A 19,129-nucleotide genomic window follows, 5' to 3' on the forward strand; every position below is an offset into this window, starting at 1 on the left:
AAACCAATCAATTCAAATTTAAGTGCAGCGCTAAAGCATAAGTGACAAATGCAATCATAGAGTACTTATGTGGATAGTAATGTTCTTACAGTAACAACGTCTCAGATCAAATAAAATCATAGAATCATAAAAAACTTTAAATATCTGAACATAAATAGTGAATATAAATAGTGGCACTACAGGTCACAGACGTGCCAAAGGATACTTGTGTGCTTTTTAGCAATATTAGTGATTATACATAGTCTGTGGCACTACAGGTCACAGCAATGCACGGTGATCGTCGAACTACAAGATGCATCAATACCATCTGGGATGCTCGAGAGTGCTTATGATGCAACATGGGAATTCACCACCTTATATGGGGGTGAGCCTTACGCGCTGACATCACACCGCCGCTGCCGGAGTTCGGAGTGGTGGCCATCTTGGTATGCTTTTATGCATTTAACTCTTTTCTGTATCCACATGGATTATTTTTAACTATTTACAATAAATGCTACACTATATTGCCATACCTTCGACTCCCATGGTGAGCTTGTCCCCTAGGAGGATTTTTGCTAGTTTTGCATAGCCCTGACCCTGGAGAAGTCCGGTCCCTATTTATGTCTTCCTGCGACCCCCATAAGGATCAGCATTAACGTTATTATACAAGTAGTGTTCTGGTGAGTACACATTCATATAAAGTGGTGAATTCCCATGTTGGATCATAAGTACTCTCGAGCATCCCAGATGGTATTGCTGCTCCTTGTAGTTCCATGATCACCAGGCATTGTTGTGACCTGTAGTGCCACGAACTATGTATAATCACTAACATTGCTAAAAAGCACACACGTATCACTTGGCACTTCTGTGACCTGTAGTGCCACGGACTATTTATATTCACTATTTATGTTCAGATTTTTTGAGTTTTTTATGATTCCATGATTTTATATGATCTGAGACATTTTTATTGTATGAACACTTCTATTCACATAAGCACTCTATAGTTGCATTTGTCACTTATGCTTTAGCACTGCACTTACATTTGAATTGATTACTGTGGGGTTGTTACCTTGCCTTTTGTGCTAGCAGCTACCATATTATCTGCACTCGCCTTATATCTTGTGTTATATAAACCAATGCTAATGCAGTCGTGATTGCACACTATAATATTGCATCTAAGAAGGTAGCTACTATCCATACAGCTTGAGATTTAGATTATTAGCATTATTTTGGTTGTCTCTTCCCTGATAATAATGGTGCAAAAACATGCTGTACATATGATTTCCCCTGAAGCTCAGTCTATTTCTGAAAAAAAGAGTGAAATAATAATTTGAATTCATATATTAAGGATAAAGATAATTGATTTATGAGCTCTCTGTTGGTAACCATCAAATTTTAATTAACTAAACATTACAGCGGGGAGTCTTCTTCTATTTCTTAGTATGAAACGACCACATACAGCACATTTTCAGTACTATGAACTATGCAGTAAAGCTCAGTTTATTAATGTACAAACCATCATTATTTACAGCTATATGATGTCCAATGGTTACAAACCTGCCCCGTTGGACCTGTCTGATGTAAAACTGTTACCAGCCCAGGAAGTTCTTGTTGATAAACTTGCAGAGAATGCACATAATGTCTGGGCTAAAGACAGAATAAAACAAGGATGGACCTATGGCATTCAGCAGGTAAGCTATCATGAAGGGAAGCTTTGTGTTTATAAAATAGATTCTGTATTTATGTCATTACTTTTTGCATTACTTCAAAAACCAATGTAGTTGATTTACAAAGCTGGTACAAATTAAAACAAAATATTAGTGAGGATTTCCTTCCAGGTAACTAATACGTTATTGTCTTTTAAATGAGGAAAGAAATCTAAATTGCTTTGGCAGGAATTTTGCTTCTTTTGCTCTAGATCAGTGTTTCTCAACCGAGTTGCCGCGGCATCCTGGGGTACCACAAAGAGTCCCCAGGGGTGCCACAGCCGAAAACCTCCCCAACTAAGTAGGCATCTAGTAAAATATTCTTGTCACCACCAGTTAAGCCTTTTTTTGATTAAAGCGGTGCTGGTCTGTTGTTTCAAACATGCATGCAGTTGCCACAGACACTCAGAAAGCTGTATGGGTCTCCCTTGTCCTGCCAACCGATAACATCATCATTGGTTGCTAAGGGGCGGTCGGAAAACTTTCTGGGATGCGTTTTATTGATTTGTGGGTTGAGATGCTTTCCACTCTTCTGTTGTTGTAGCTGGGGAGGCACATTTAGCTGTGTGAGAGAACTGAAGAAAAATGAGTACACCCTTCATATTTTTGTAAATATTTTATTATATCTTTTTGTGTGACAACACTGAAGAAATTACACTTTGCTACAATGTAAAGTAGTGAGTGTACAGCTTGTATAACAGTGTAAATTTGCCATCCCCTCAAAATAACTCAACACACAGCCATTAATGTCTAAACTGCTGGCAACAAAATTGAGTACAACCCTAAGTGAAAATGTCCAAATTGGGCCCAAAGTGTCAATATTTTGTGTGGCCACCATTATTTTCCAGCACTGCCTTAACCCTCTTGGGCATGGAGTTCACCAAAGCTTCACAGGTTGCCACTGGAGTCCCCTTCCACTCCTCCATGACGACATCATCGAGCTGGTAGATGTTAGAGACCTTGCGCTCCTCCACCTTCCATTTGAGGATGCCCCACAGATGCTCAATAGGGTTTAGGTCTGGAGACATGCTTGGCCAGTTCATCACCTTTACCCTCTGCTTCTTTAGCAAGGCAGTGGTCGTCTTGGAGGTGTGTTTGGGGTTGTTATCATGTTGGAATACTACCCTGCGGCCCAGTCTCCGAAGGGAGGGGATCATGCTCTGCTTCAGTATGTCATGTTGGCACTCATGGTTCCCTCAATGATTTGTAGCTCCCCAGTGCCGGCAGCACTCGTGCAGCCCTAGACTATGACACGCCTACCACCATGCTTGACTGTAGGCAAAACACACTTGTTTTTGTACTTCTCACCTGGTTGCCGCCACATACGCTTGACACTATCTGAACCAAATAAGTTTATCTTGGTCTCATCAGACCACAGCTTATGGTTCCAGTAATCCATGTCCTTAGTCTGCTTGTCTTCAGCAAACTGTTTGTGGGCTTTCTTGCGCATCATCTTTAGAAGAGACTTTCTTCTGGGACATGCAGACCAATTTGATGCAGTGTGCGGCATATGGTCTGAGCACTGACAGGCTGACCCCCCACCCCTTCAACCTCTGCAGTAACGCTGACAGCACTTATACGTCTATTTCCCAAAGACAACCTCTGGATATGATGCTGAGCACTTCTTTTGTCGACCATGGCGAGACCTGTTCTGAATGGAACCTGTCCTGCTAAACCGCTGTATGGTCTTGGCCACCGTGCTGCAGCTCAGTTTCAGGGTCTTGGCAATCTTCTTATAGCCTAGGCCATCTTTATGTAGAGCAACAATTCTTTTTTTCAGATCCTTTGCCATGAGGTGCCATGTTGAACTTCCAGTGACCAGTATGAGAGAGTGAGAGCGATAACACAAAATTTAACACACCTGCTCCCCATTCACACCTGACCTTGTAACACTAACGCGTCACATGACACCGGGGAGGGAAAATAGCTAATTGGGCCCAATTTGGACATTTTCACTTAGGGGTGTACTCACTTCTGTGAGATACTATATATATATATATATTTTGTGTGTCAGCCTTCCTCTACTGGGATGCTGCAGTCCTGTCTGCTCTCACTCTGCCGACAGTTCACAGCTCTGTCGGTCCTAGCCCTGTATAAGTTACAGGGCTGAGACTGGCAGAGTTCCGAACTGTCGGTAATGTGAGAGTTGACAGTAATGAGCAAAGCCAACAATTTACAGAGTCCTGAAGGGGGGGGTTGCTTGTTCAGGACTGCTGACTTGCTCAGCATCCTCCTACCGCGCATCCTCTGGGCAGTGGGGGTGCTGAAGCAGAGCATGAAAGTGAAAGTCAGCCAAGTGAGAAGGTGTCTGGATCAGGCAGGTCAGTTGATTTGCATTTTTTTTAAAAAGACTGTATGTACAGTGGGGCAAAAAGTATTTAGTCAGCCACCAATTGTGCAAGTTCTCCCACTTAAAAAGATGAGAGAGGCCTGTAATTGGCATCATAGGTAGACCTCAACTATGAGTGACAAAATGAGAAAAAAAATCCAGACAATCACATTGGCTGATTTGGAAAGAATTTATTTGCAAATTATGGTGGAAAATAAGTATTTGGTCAATATCAAAAGTTCATTTATCAAAAATTACAGGCCTCTCTCATCTTTTTAAGTGGGAGAACTTGCACAATTGGTGGCTGACTAAATACTTTTTTGCCCCACTGTATGTAGTGTTTGTGCATACATGTACAGTATGTGTGTGTTTGTGCTTGTATGTATGTATATGTGTATGTATGCATGTACTGTATGTGCAGTATGTGTATGTATGTTTATATGTATTCATGTGTATATATGTCTATATATTACTTTTGATCCTGACCTCTACACTCTGTACGGTCAGAACTGCTTTTCTAAGCTATCAGGACTGCTTTTTCAGAGCATGTTCGCACTAATGGTAAGGAATGGCGCTCCTCCGAAAAGCAATTCATGCTCAGATCGCTTTTCAGAGGCATTTGACAGGTAGCGAGGAAGTGATATGTCTCCACCTCACTGCCTGTTTTAACCTCCTAAATGCAGCACCACTGTGCTGCTACCGCATGCAGTACACGTGGTTGCAGGGTGGTTGCAGTGAGGCCCCGTTCATCAGTAATGCCTACCAAACACAACAGGGGGTATAATTTCTGCCATAGACACAAAGCATTGTGGGTACAGTATGTGTATAACCCTGGCTGCTACCTCTGCAAGTAAAGGGAAAGAAGGCTCAGCCACATTGTTTTACCATCCCCCAACCTCATGTGTGAATGAGCTCTTAGGCTAGGTTCACACTATTGTGGCTCTGCGAACCAAGTTTGCTCGAGCACAATTGCTCATTCATTTGAATGGGCTGCTGTGCCTGCGTTTCATGCAGGAAAACAGGTGCGCCATTTTTAAACCACAGTAGCCAGAAAATTGCATGGTGCTTTTGCATTATGCAATTTCTCAGTGGTTCCCACATTTGAAAACGTGGTGCGTTTTTAGATGCATGGGGGTGCCGTTAGGATTGAATGGCAGCGGGCTTTAGTTGCAGGTCCGGGAACAGCTGCGATTCCTGCATCTGCAACCACCTGCATTAGTATGAACCTAGCCTTAGACTGGGATGCCTTGAGACTGATATGCTTTCAAAGGGTGCCTTGGCTTTAAAAGGGTTGAGGAAGAGTGCTCTAGGTTTATTTATCTAGATTTGTAGTTTAATAAATGACTTGTCAAAAACTGTTGTACTGTTTTTTTGTTCAATAGTCTGGCATCTTTATTCTTTACTCAATTTACCCTTTAGTGAATGGGTAGGGGTACAATACCTCTTACTCATTCACAAGGGGGGGCAGTATAAGGGTGCCCCCTTATTTAAACATGTACCCTGATGCTAATGAGCTCTCCTGCCCGCAGACCCCCACAACCACCGGGCCAGGGTTGTAGGCAAGAGGCCCTTGTCCTTGACACTGTCCCAGGGTACGTGACCTGGTGAGCCACAAGAGCGGGTACTCATGTGCCCCTCCCCCTTTCCTGCCCTGCCAAGCCTGTGCTCAGATCAAGGGTCTGGCAGAAATTTAGGGGGGGCCCCACGCTTCCCCCCCATTTTTGGGGGGTGGGGTTTTCCTTAAAAGTCCTACCAGGCCTAAAGGAACTGGTATGGCTTATAGGGGGAACCCCACACACTGTTTTGAATTTTTTACTGTGGGGTCCCTCCTAACTTTCCTACCAGACCTAAAGGGCCTGATATGGCTTGTAGAGGGAACTTCACGCCCTTCCCCCTTCCCCATTTTTGGGAGCTGGGGTTCCCCTTAAAAGTCCTACCAGGCCTAAACGGCCTGGTATGGAGTTTAGGGGGAACTCCACACACTTTTTAAAAAAACATTTTTTTTACTAACCTTCACACTAGAGCTAAAGGGCCTGGTATGGATTGGAGGGGGGAGACCCATGTTGTTTCTTTTTTTAAATGTATTTTTTGTTTTATTTTTTTTTTTTTTTATTATTTTTTTTTTTTCGGGGAGAGTATTCTCCCCTCTGTCATCGGCAGTTTCGAGCAACACACTGCATAAGGCTGCAGTGTAAGCAGCCTTATATAGTGTGGGGTGGGGACTGTGCGCTGTGAGAGTGCAGTGCATTGTGGGGTGTTCGCTGGGCGAACAGTTGGTGGTGCCTTCACACCGTAACCCCTAAGAGTTATTCTTAATGAGTGCAGGATTGGACCCTGCTCTAAAAATTCAAATTATATGCACCTGTCACACAGGTGCGGAAAAAATGGGCCTTGGGTGTTGGTGGTGCTCTAAACCAAAAAAATTGTTAGAAGCTAGCATAATCAGGAATAGGATAGGCAGCATAGGCAGTCTTCAAGAGATCCCAGAACCATAACAAATTTAATCAGTTACATAAGCATCAGGGGCTTGATAGCTGCGGTTGATCCAGGACTGATTCATTTTGATAAATGTCAGCCGGTCAACGGAATCTGTGGACAGATGCAGTCTTTTGTCTGTCACAAAACCTCCAGCAGCACGGAATGTCCATTCTGAAAGCATGCTGGATGTGAGACAGGCCAGTAGCTTGATTGCATATTGAGCAAGTTCTGGCCAGTGATCCATCCTCAAGACCCAGTAGCCCAGTGGATCCTCCATTGGAAAGGTCTCCAAGTCTGCTCTTACCCCTAGAGAATCCTGCACCATATGAGGCAGACGCTGCCGATGGGTGTTTAAACCTATCAGCCCTGGGCGCTGAGGACTAAAGAATTGTTTAAAGGCATTGGTCAACCAGCCGCCTTCTCCATCACTCTTCCTTTGACCAAACAAAGCCTCAGAAACACGTTGTCCAGGAAATGGTATCCTCCCAGTGTTTAGAAAGGTGTTACACATTTTTCTTCAAGGCATCCTCAAGATGTTTTAACCTCTGCTCCCTCTGTGAAGGCAGGATGAGCTTTGCAACTTTGCCCTTGTAAGGTGGATCAAGAAGGGTTGCCAACCAATAATGATCCTCCTCTCCTTGCTCCGCTGCAGCTTTGCCAATGTGGAGTTCCACTTGGTGGGCAAGTCACAATTGAGGCGGTTGGTGGGCAGGTTGAATTCCAATTGAATGTCAGCCAGCCAAACACTGGCCCACGGGGAATGGCCACAGACGTTTCTGGCCTGCCTCAGAAGATTTTATAAGCCTGGGTACCTGTTCAAGAAAAGCTGCACCACCAAATTCAGGCCGTGTGCCAAGCATGGAACATGTGTCAAGTGTCAGAGGGCGGAGAAGGTTGGTGCCATTGTCGCATACAACTATTCCTGGCTCAACCTGCCCTGGTGTCAACCAGCTCTGAGCCTGCCCCTGCAATGTTGACAGTATCTGTCCCCTAGACACACCAGCTGAAAAACCGCATGACATATTTAGGCTGACTGCATGCGTAGCCCCTTGAACACTTACAGAGCACTGCTGGATCAGAGAACAATTCAGCAGAAGAGGCCATAGAGTAAGAAAAAGAGGAGGGAGTGGAACAGACAGATGTGGCAGAATCACCACCAGTATTTTGGAGGTGAGGTGGTGGAACAAGCTCCAGCATTAAACCCTGTCCTGCATCCTTCCCAGCTGCCAGCAGAGTTACCCAGTGGGCTGTGAAGGAAATGTATCGTCCCTGACCATGCCTGTTGGACCACTTGTCAGAAGTAATGTGGACCTTGCTGCTGACCGCCTTGTCCAAAGAGGCCAAAACATTGCCTTCCACATGATGGTACAGAGCTGGAATGGCCTTTCTTGAAAATAAAAAAATTTCCGGAACTTGCTAGGGGGCAGAGTTCACCAAATGGAAAGGCAACAGTTGTAACACTAGCAATTTGGCCCAGCTAGCATTTAGACACTGAGGATGTGGATGGGTGGAACAGTATTTTGTTTATTTACGGTTCAGCAACTGGGGTAGCGAAATTTACTTGGTGAAATCAACAGGTGGTGTACTGCTAGCAGATTGGGTGCAAGGACCTGTGGCACCCATTGCTATACCATCATCCTTCTCAGTGGAGGCTGTTGAGACAATTTAAGGTATAGTAGGGGTAGAGATCCCAGATGAAGAGCAAGGAGAAATCTGCTCTTTTTTATGATGTAGAAGGGGGAACAGCAATTATTCCCAAAATGTTTTTGCTGCTGCTGTAAAAAAAAAATTAAATACAATAAAAAAAATTAAGAAAGCAAAAAAAAAAAAGGAAACCACTGCTGACACGGAAGGGGGAACACTAATGCAGCAACATAACCTGATCCTGCAAAAAAAAAAAAATAATATATATATATTTAAAAAAAAAATGGAACAGCAGTGATGCATAAGTGCTGAAAAACACACTGACACCTCACTGACACCACTACACCGCTCTTCACAACACCGCCCTACACTAAACAACACTCCTAACACACCACTAACTACTCCACTAAACTCCAGCAACACACTACACAAGGCTGCTGTGTAAGCAGCCTTATATAGTGTGTGGCGTGGATTTAGCTGCGAACAATGATTGGCCAAAGTTACCTTGACATTGGCCAATCATGGCTTTCAGAGTGCAGTGTGCTGGTGGTCAGGTGCTTTGCTTTGGCCAATCACAATGCACTGTGAGAGCACAGTGCATTGTGGGGTGTGGTGGGCGAACAGCCTGCCAAACGCCCTTATTGTTCTTGTGTTTGCCGAAGACACGAATGACCAATGTTCGAGTTGAACTTACATTCGACTCAAACATAAAGCCCATCACTGGTTTGTTATCTGCGCTTATGGACTGATAACTACAGCAATGTAGCTGCCTACCACACCTCTTATATCCTCAGATGAACATAGATGACAAAATTAAAACATTTTTTAGTGTGGTTCTACCAAATGGTGCTATAAAAGACCTTCCTCCCTTATGTGTGCAACACTTACATACTATGTGTGCTTCCTCCTCAAATAAATCCAACAATGTGATATTAAAAATTCCAACAAATTTATGATGTAGTACATTACACCTCCCTCCACAGAAACATGCTCCTGTGTGTATTTGTGTAACAGTGGTTAATTATGACATCCCCAAAATACAATATGCAAAAAATACAGAAAAGTGCTCTGATATTGCAAGCTCTGTATTGAGTACTACACATTTGTGACATCCACGATATGCAATTCCTCCCACAAAGTGCGTTAGTGCAGTCCACTTAAAGTGCTCTTGATTTCAATGCTTCTACGTTCCTTCGTGTGACACTCGTGCTTCCCATCCCCGTTGGGTCTGCACTCACCAAAAATTTAGACTCCCTTTTTACAGGCGAGTCATATGTGCTTGGTATAGCTTCCATCTTCAATTACTCTGCACCTCCTCTTATTGAACCACTTGAACTTATTGTCTTGAGTGTAGGAGAAGGAGATTTTTTGCATACTGTATTTTGAGGATGTCACAAATAACCACTGTTACATAAAAACACACAGGGGTGTGTTTCTGTGGAGGTAGTTGTATTGTAGTACATAATACATTTGTTGGAATTTTTAATATCACATTATTGGATTTATTTGAGGAGGAAGCACACATAGTATGTAAGTGTTGCACACATAAGGGAGGAAGGTGTTTTGGTAGGGCCACACTAAAAAGTTTGTAATAAAGCTCATCATTACTGTAGATACACAGACACTCAAGTATATTCACTGCAGCTGGCTGACCCAAGTGTCTTGGTTAGTTCTCTCATTTAGGTAAATAATTCTCGGTGCAAAGCAAGTTTCAGCAGGGCATGGTGGAGGTTGGGAACCATGGCCAAAACTCGGCAGGTGGAATAGATACAGCATTCCACCCTTCCCTCAATCGTATTCATGCTGACTTGGGGCAGACCTCCGAAGTGGTGGAGACAGTGATCAGTGTGCGGGCTACTGGGGACAATGCTTAGATGCTTGTTCCCCAGGGACAGACTTCTCAATACGATGACTGTTCACAGAATATGGGGACAAATGGTATCCATAAAATAAACACAAATTTTATAATATACTGACAATAAAGGTACTTGTATTTTACATGCTTTCTAAATGGTTATGAAATGTAATATAGCAGAGAAATAGTCAAACCAAGTTTGCTTCTTCTTGAAAAAATAAAACCCTATATTGTTCACTCATACTTGTATATACTGTACTCATACTAATGCTGTAAATCTTCTATAGAATACTCTGATTTCTTTCCCATGTCCTTATAAAATAAAAATCTTCAGGGCAGCTAACTAGAAAAACTGTTAACGGGTTTTTGAATTTGAGAACAACATTACTGAATTTTCTAAAAAATGAGCAAAACTGAGGCATGGTTGTAATGTGAAACCGAGCGGACGGGTGACTGTAGAGCTCTGATCCTGACTTTATCCTTTCTACCCTCTGGGCTTCTATCTACCTTACATGAGCTCTCTACCGACACCCTGGGCTCCAGGAAACACCCGGGTACCCCAAGGGCTCCTCTGCTGTCCCCCAGAAGGCTGCGCTCCTCTCGTCCTGATACGAGTGCTCCCCTCCTTTCTCCATCTCCAGCAGCTGCCATCTTGGTTACGAGGCCTCCTGCTCCAGCCATGTCAGATGGCACACAGACAGCTCCGGCAGTGGGTGACCGAGCCGGTCTTACCTCTGCTGACATCATGGAAGCGATGCGCTCATGTAAAGAGACTCTTACGACCAAAATAGACTACCTCGCATCAGATATCAGCCTGATCTGTCACGACTTGGACAAGTTCAGGTCCCATGTGACTGAAGTGGAGGCTGGAAGATTCCACCAGGATGGACTCCCAGGAGCTGCATGCCCTACAGCTACAGATAAAGGCACTTCAGGAGAAGGCAATTCACATAGAGAATTGCCTCCAACTAAACAATATTTGCATCCTAGGCCTGCCGGAGCACGCTGAGGGCCCCAGGCCCAAGGAATTTACAGAGGCCTCCCTTACTACCCTTACTACCCTGCTGGATCTCCCTGCCATGCCACCCACCTTCGTGGTTGAGAGGGCCCACCCACCAAGGCCTTTCCTGCTCTGACTCCTCAACTACTGAGACCGAGATAAGATTCTCCAAGTGGCCAGGGCAAAACGTGACCTGCTCCATGAAAATGCCAAGATTCTTCTTTTTCCTGACTACTCTTTAGAGATCCAGCAGCGCCTCAGATCTTTTACGGTGGTCCGAAAACACCTCCATGATGAGGCCCTCAAGTTCAGCCTCTTCTACCCCAGCAAGCTCCGGGTGGTGGACGGTGACTACGCTCGTTTCTTTGAATCTCCTGAGTCAGCTATGTCCTGGCTGAATACCCATTAGTGGCCTGCAGAAGCTGATTGCTCTACCTGTTTGATCTTCAGACTCAGTCCTACAGCTTGTAAATGGCCGTTAAGGCCACATTGTTTGTACTTTTTTTTCGATTACCTACAGTACCTGTGAGGGACCGCCGAGCGGCACCACTAGCACTCCACTGGTCAGGCGTGCCCAGAGTGCGGAGTCTAAGCCCCAGGGTACTTGTTCACCAGGGCCCCTGATGGTGGGGATGGACTTGTAGTACCCCGAGACCAGGTCGCCTCTACTGAGCACACCTGTCAGTGGTAGTGGTGTTCGCCAGGGGTTCCAACCAGGGAGAGCCAGATGTGAGGAGGTCGGGTGACCCTGATGGGATGGATGGATGGATGGCGGAGCAAGTGCGTAGTCAGACAGGCCGAGTCGGTAATGTAGAGGACGGTAAGGTACAAGGGAGCAGGCAGAGAATCGTCGGGTCACACGCCAGGTCAGCAACAGGAGGTCAGATCTAATAAGGGGCATCCAGGGAGAGAGGTCAGGCAAGCAAGGGTCTGGGCAGGAGAAATCAGCAAGGTCAAGAGTAATCCGGGTCAAATAACTTACTAGGCACAGGTACAGGAACACAGGAAGCAGGTAAGACCAGAAGGCAACGAAATGACAGCTCAGGGACCTTTAAATATCCCGCCCTGCGCTGCCATTGGTGCCCAGCGGGCGGCCGCGGCTTCTACTGCGCATGCGCGAACTCGAACGCCGCGGCCGGCCCGGACCTAGTGCCCGTGTACTGGGTGGAGCAGTGCGCCTGCGCCGGGCCCATCGCGGCGGGGATCGAGGAGATCCCTGACAGTACCTGCTTGTGTAAAGGGCTGCTTCATTACACTCTCCCTGCTGAGCCTTGCTCCAGAGCGTACCTAAGTCCTTCCAGGCCAGTTACTGCTCGTACACATCCTGCCTGATATGGATCCATTGGAGCCCTGATGCCTTATTTTCTAACGTTTGATTGCCCCACCTGATCTTGTTAACGTATTTCCTTTGTTTTTGACTATTTTGAGTTCAGTTGAACGTGTGAACTTTTGTGCAGTGCACATTGTTACTGGCAGTGGATAAGTTCTGCTCCCAGTTAAGTTTCCTTTTTTGGGCACGGGCCGCTTCCCACTTCCCCTCTTGTGTTAGGGGGATGTTGGGTACTGGCAGGGTAAGTACTAAGTTCTTGGGTAGTTTGTATGTTTCGTTATTTGAATGCGTTTTTTGTGCTGGTTTGTGTTCACTTCCTGCTTATCTAATGCTGCCATCCCCTGGGTCTGGGTGCCCCCCCCCCTCCCCATTGCCAGTTGACCATTTACCATGATGTCCGGTCAGAGTGAGTACATTACTACTCTCTCCTGGAACGTCCTTGCCTCAATTCAAAATTCAAAAGGGCCCTGCTGTTCCAATACGTAAAATCATATGATAAAATCATATACATAAAACATATTTTATTGCTACAAGAGACGCATCTGGTGGGCATCAAGCTGATGGCCCTAAAGAATCCCTGGTTTCAGAGGGCCTTTCACTCCTCGTTCTCCACATATGCTAGAGGTGTTTCAATTCTGATAAGTAAGTCACTCCACTGTGTCATTGAGGTGGTCCATACGGACCGTCAGGGTAAATATGTTGCTCTAGTACTCGTAATTCGCAATCAACGCTGTGTAATTGCCAGTGTTTATATTCCCTCACCATTTCAAGTTATCTTACTTTATGATATTCTGGAATTGATCACCATTTACTGCCCTGCAAAGCTTCTGTTTTATGGGTGATTTCAATACTATTCTTTTGCCTGCCTTAGACAGACCTACTCCACCCAAGTCTTATGCTGGGGAATTTTATAATTGGGCCCTTGCCACTGGCCTCACGGAGGTTTGGAGGTGGAAGCATCCATCTACCAGAGCATACTCCTGCTTTTTTACTGCCTATAAAACCTCCTCAAGAATTGACTTGGCCTTTGTGAATCCCTCAATGATAGCTGAAGTCTCTGAGGTGGGGTACCTCTCTAGCAGCCTGTCTAATCATAGTCCCATGGCGATTACATTTAAAATTGGTTCTAGCCACAATGGTTCCCTAGGGCGCCTTGATGCCCACTGGATCTCGCATCCCAAAATCTCTGAAGGTGCTCCCACAGCATTACAAGAGTATTGGGATGTCAAAGCAGGGTCTTCCTCTCCATAAATGGTGTGGAATGCCTTCAAGGCATTTTCTTGGGGACATTATATTTCTGCCATAAAAGCGGTTATGAAACATCAGACAGCTACCACAACCTCCCTCCGTACTCAGGTTGTTGACAGATCCACTCAATATGGAGTTTATCCCTCAAATTTTGACTTGCTTATGTCTGCCAAACATGACCTACACCTGACGGAGGTTACTAGGTTGGACATGTACACCTCTAAACAAACATTTTTTGAACAGGGGGACATAAATGGTAGGTTGCTGGCCATATTATCCCAGCATGATGCCTCCCCTTACAGTGGTCTCCGAGCTACCCCCACTGTCGAAACTATTACTGTTGCAGAGGGAATTCTCAAGGAATTTCATGATTACTATCAAAACCTCTGTAGATCCACTTTATCAGCTGAGCTTGCCTTGGTGGACCTCTCATCTCTTCTGGATCCTGTTGCCCTTTGTTGGTTTCAGATACTGAGAGGTCCCACCTGGTATGCCGAATTACCTCGCAGGAGGTTCTAGCGGTGATTCAGTCCTTTTCCTCTGGTAATGCACCTGGCCTGGATGGCTTACCCGTAGAATTTTATAAGGAACATGTCGAAATGCTGGCTCCCCTCCTGGTTTCTCTATACATGCACTGTCTCCATATGGGTTCCCTTCCTCGCTCCATGACAGACACACATGTGGTTCTTATATACAAACCTCCTAAGGATCCCAAATCCTGTGCATCTTATAGGCTGATAGCACTCCTTAATAATGAGCTGAAAATACTGACAAAACTTCTAACCAATAGCCTCAATCCCCTCTTACGCTTGATAATTGACTCAGACCAAACCGGGTTAATGGCACAAAAATTCACTGACATTAACTTGCGCAGACTGTTTACAAACCTTCATACCCAACATATCAATGAGGGTTCTAGAGTGGTTGCCTCGCTGGACATCGAAAAGGCATTTGACACTGTGGAGTGGCCCTATTAATGGGAGATCCTTAGAAGGAAATGGATTCCCTTTGGTTTTCATCAAGTGGCTACAGACAATACTGCTGCCATCCATTTGGGAGGTCTCCTCTCTCCTACATTCACTATGTTCAGGGGTACTAGACAGGGCTGCTCTCTCTCTTTAGCACTTTTTGCTATTGCCATGGAGCCTCTGGCTGAGGCACTCCGAGTGTCCCCGCTTATTAAAAACCTGAAGTTGGTGTGGCTGGAAGAGAGAGTTGCCCTTTATGCTGATGACCTTTTGTTGTTTCTGAATGATGCTGGTCCCTCTCTACGTGGCACCCTGCATGTCCTAAACTATTTCTCGGTTGTGACGGGAATTGGGCTAAGTCTTTACTTTTTTCCATTTGCATCGGGTCCAGACAGGATGCACCCTCAGGGCTATAACTGAAATAGGTGGAGGAGTTCAAAAACCTTGGTTTCCAGGTAGGTGAATGACTACATACCTTTAAATTTGGCCCTAGTGGTCAACTCTGTCAAGGGTAAACTGAAAGCATGGGAGGATCTCCCCTTATTTCTCCTGGGTCGAATCAACTTAATTAAAATGAAAATCCTTCCCAAATTTAATTATTATTTCGTAACTCTCCCTAGTGGATTCCCAAGTCTTTTTTTACCCACCTTAATATATTATTTTCCTCCTTTCTTTGGGGCCTTCGTCCCCCCAGGTATAAATGCATCCTACCTCCCAGGGAGGCCTCGCCCTTCCAGATTGTCACAAGTATTTTCTTGCCTTCCAAATGGTCTCAGCCTCATGGTGGTTGTCACCTGAAATGATTAACTCTGCTACAAAATTAGAGGATGCACTAGTGCGCTCTGTGGAGGCCCTCCAATTTCTATTGTTTAGGAGTCCTGGAGCTCCTTATGATCTGACTCCGTCCATGCTTACTACCCTCAGGGCCTGGAAAGCTGGCCTCATCTGTGAAAGCTTTCCTACCTCTGCCATATCCCCGAATACTCCTTTATGGAATAATCCTTCTTTGCCACATTTTTACAAGTTTCCTGATCCCATAGCGTGGACCAAGTATAACATTAAAACTGTAGCGGATGTGGTCTCAAATTTATCCTTACGCCCCTTAGATTATTTCTTGGCCCATCACAATGTACCCTCGTCTTTCATTTTTAGATACTGGCAATTGTCCCATGCTTTCAGGAGCCAATTCCCTGCTGCTACGCTGCAGCTGCAAAGCTCAGAATTGGAGGGAATATTAAGCCACAATTGTGCCAAAAAAACACCTCCATCTTATATACCCACCTTCTTGTAGTGTCCTCCCCTGATTTGTCATTGCTCCTTCACCATTGAGCCTCTGATATTCCAGGGTTAGACTCAACTGAGGATTGGGATGACGAATAGGAATTTCCCTGTAAAATACTGGTGTCCGAGAGGCTGCCTCATATAATTTAAAATTGTTCATAGGGCTTACCTTACCCGTCATAGATTGCAAAAAATGAACCCTTCTTCTCCGGAGCGCTGGCACTGTGGTGCCACTCCTGGGGACTTTATACATATTTTCTGGACCTGCCCAGCAATTGCTACTTTCTGGATGCAGATATTGACTATTGTTCATGTTGTGGTGATTATTTCTTTAACCCAATCACCTCAAGTCTTCTTGTTAGGTTTAGTGGAAGATATAGTTTCTGGGGTGGCGGACAGGATGCTAGTGTGTCTTTACGCCAGTAAAGCCATTACTCTGTGCTGGAAAAGGCGGGCCCCCCTTCCCTCACTTTCTGGAAGCAGCAGGTTAATGCCACTTTACCCTTGTACAAAGATACTTATCTGCATAGAGGGTGTCCTAAAAAATACGATAGAGTTTGGGCAAAATAGTTGGCGGAACCCTCAACAGCTACCGACACCTGACCCTTATGTTTTTTTATGTCTGTCATGGTGCCTCCTTTCTGGTAGTTTTGGGGGTCTCAGGTACTGGGGATGTTCTGTCTTATTATCCTAATTTGGTCATGACCAGCAGCAATTGTCTTGTGATTCCTTATGTTTTACAGTATGTTAGTTATGATTGCAGACCAAAACTCTGTTTGGCAACCTTTCATGCTTTTAACTGAGATGCCCCTGAGTGGGCTAAGTGCTTGAAGCTGTACATGTTTTTGTTCAGTGTATGTTCTTGTTCTTGTTCAAATAAACTAATAAAAATAATTATAAAAACAAAATGAGCAAAACTAGTAAAGTGGGATAGAAGTAGCAAAGTACAACAAAACCACAAGCTAATGAGAAGCTTATATTAAAATATAATTTATGCTAACCCTGCAATATATTTTACAGTTTGCAACTTTTCAAGTGTGTTGAATTCCAGTAAAATATGGGAAAACAGTTCTACACTCATGAAAGATTTGGGAAGGCTGATCCTCCGCTAGATGTGAACTTTTCAATAATTTTTATTTCAAAAGTATAGTGTCCCAAAATGGCCAGCATACATTAATTAGAAATAGTTGTAAAAGAGAAATATTTTTGTGAAGATATGTATAAAAACTATTGTGAAAACTAAATCGTTCAACTTGTCCTATATCTTATAAATTGCATACATAAAATTTGCATAGATAATATTAAAGTTATAGTTTTAGAGTTATGACAAAAAGTATGTGTGCTATTTTTAGTTGCTTTCTGCAGTTGGTGTGCCATAAATACTATGTTAATTTTCATTTGTTTAGGACCTGAAGAACAAACGAAACCCTCGCTTGGTGCCATATGCTTTACTAGATGAACGGACTAAAAAGTCTAATAGAGACAGCTTGCGTGAAGCTGTGAGAACATTTATTGGCTATGGCTATAATATTGAACCGCCAGACCAAGAAATCAGTAAGAATACATGCTGCTCCTCAACTATCAGAAAACAAGGATCATGTATGATCCTGCAAAGATTACATAAAATATAACAATAAAAGTAATTAAATTACTGCCCACCATTTATTGACAATGGCTTAATTTGTAATGATAAACTAGCAAGCATCAATAACTTATGACAACACATAGGGGGAGATTTACTAAAACTGGTGCACTCAGAATCTGGTGCAGCTGTACATAGTAGCCAGTAGGTTTCTGACTTCAGTTTGTTCAGTTAAAGCGGAGCTCCACCCAAAAGGGGAAGTTCCACTTTAAGTCTATGTCCCCCGCTCCCCATTAAGGATTGGCACCTTTGGGGAGCGGGTACCCAAATTTGACAGGCACCTGCTCCCACTTCTTCTGAGATCGTCTAAGGTGATTGGAAGCAGAAGTTGTCCTCCCCCTCCCTCCCCGTAGTCTTCTGGGACATGTGACAGGTCCCAGAAGACTACGGGGCCATTCACAAAGCGCAGCTGTCACAGCTGGGTGCCCACACTGACAATGCTGGCACAAGGGAGAGAAGACGGCCAGTGAAACCAGCCATGGTGAGGACACCACTGGATCATGGGACAGGTAAGTGACTGTATTTTAAAAGTCAGCAGCTACAGTTTTTGTAGCTGCTGACTTTGTTTTTTTTTTTCTGCTGGAACTCCGCTTTGAGTTTTGGCAATATAATCTGGAAGCTGTTTGGTTTTTATGCAGAGCTGCATCAGATTTTGCACGCTCCCGTTTTAAAAAGAACCCCCATACAGTTTGACATCAGTTAAAATTGGTATTAGTGCATTGCTAGTGATACATGGCTCTCTAATTTATCCAGCACGCTTTAACAGTAATTTGTGGGCCACCATCCACAATAAAGTTCTCATTAATATCCAACTTACTGTTAAACCCAAAACCAAAAATGTAATTTATTGCGGCTTACCAATCATTAGATGTGGTGGCTGCATTCATTTTCTTTTTTAAGAATTTTCCCTTTGTTTTCATCCAGTGTTCTGGCCAGTAACACACCTCCTGTATTAGAGTGCCCCCACTCTGGATGAATGAGCACAGATGGCACCTTTGGACAGCAGTATGATCAGTCTGGGTGGTAGGGGAGTGTAAGATGGGCAAGCAGATTTGGAAACACTAACAAATTGAAGTTAAACTCCAGCTCACATTTCAGTTACACAATTAGTTATACCAACAGATTTTCTTTTTATTTTGGGATAAAGGTTTTATATGAATAAATCAAATTTGATCATTGTAAGCACCCCTGACAGTGGTAACTGGTTTGTCTCAACCTTTTAAGTGCAGGACAGCTTGTTTTAGTGAAAAACAACAGGCTTTTTGGCCAGATCATCAGGTGAAAAAAAGGGAAAGGAAGTCTAACTTAGCCTTAACATCTACGAATTTATTGGTAGGCTGCAATATAATATGTTTGCTTTTCAGTTTAATACTGCTTTAATAAAATATTTTAACATTAATTTGAAAATTTGGATTGTAGAAAGGATTTTTAAACACCTCACAATCGTTAGAATCTGTTAACTATCAGATGATATAGGAGACATATCAGCCACTGAATCTGTAGTCTTTAATACAGATATTTGTTCAGTTTTGCTATCATCTCATATGACGTGATATAATGGTATTATCAATATATAATTGCTTTTAATTGATTCTTCATAAGTGTCTGCTGCCATACTCTGCCACCTAATTATTTTTGCCTGTTTTTCTAAGCACATTTTTTCGCTGGG

At 44.0% G+C, this 19,129-nt stretch overlaps 1 protein-coding gene across 8 annotated transcripts in view; it reads left to right on the forward strand.

Moving 5' to 3' along the window:
• RYR3 (ryanodine receptor 3) overlaps positions 1–19,129 on the forward strand; it is a 954,561-nt gene that overhangs the window by 400,741 nt on the left and 534,691 nt on the right. For all 8 annotated transcript variants that reach the window (XM_089671311.1, XM_089671312.1, XM_089671314.1 and 5 more), the window contains 2 exons: positions 1,511–1,670; positions 17,225–17,372. In XM_089671311.1, the coding sequence (XP_089527437.1) occupies positions 1,511–1,670; positions 17,225–17,372 (308 nt within the window). The remainder of the gene's footprint in view (positions 1–1,510; positions 1,671–17,224; positions 17,373–19,129) is intronic.

The sequence above is a fragment of the Staurois parvus genome, unplaced genomic scaffold (genome assembly GCF_062004578.1).
Source record: "Staurois parvus isolate SC_StPar_1 unplaced genomic scaffold, SC_StPar_1.0 ptg000104l, whole genome shotgun sequence".
Lineage (NCBI taxonomy): Eukaryota > Metazoa > Chordata > Amphibia > Anura > Ranidae > Staurois > Staurois parvus.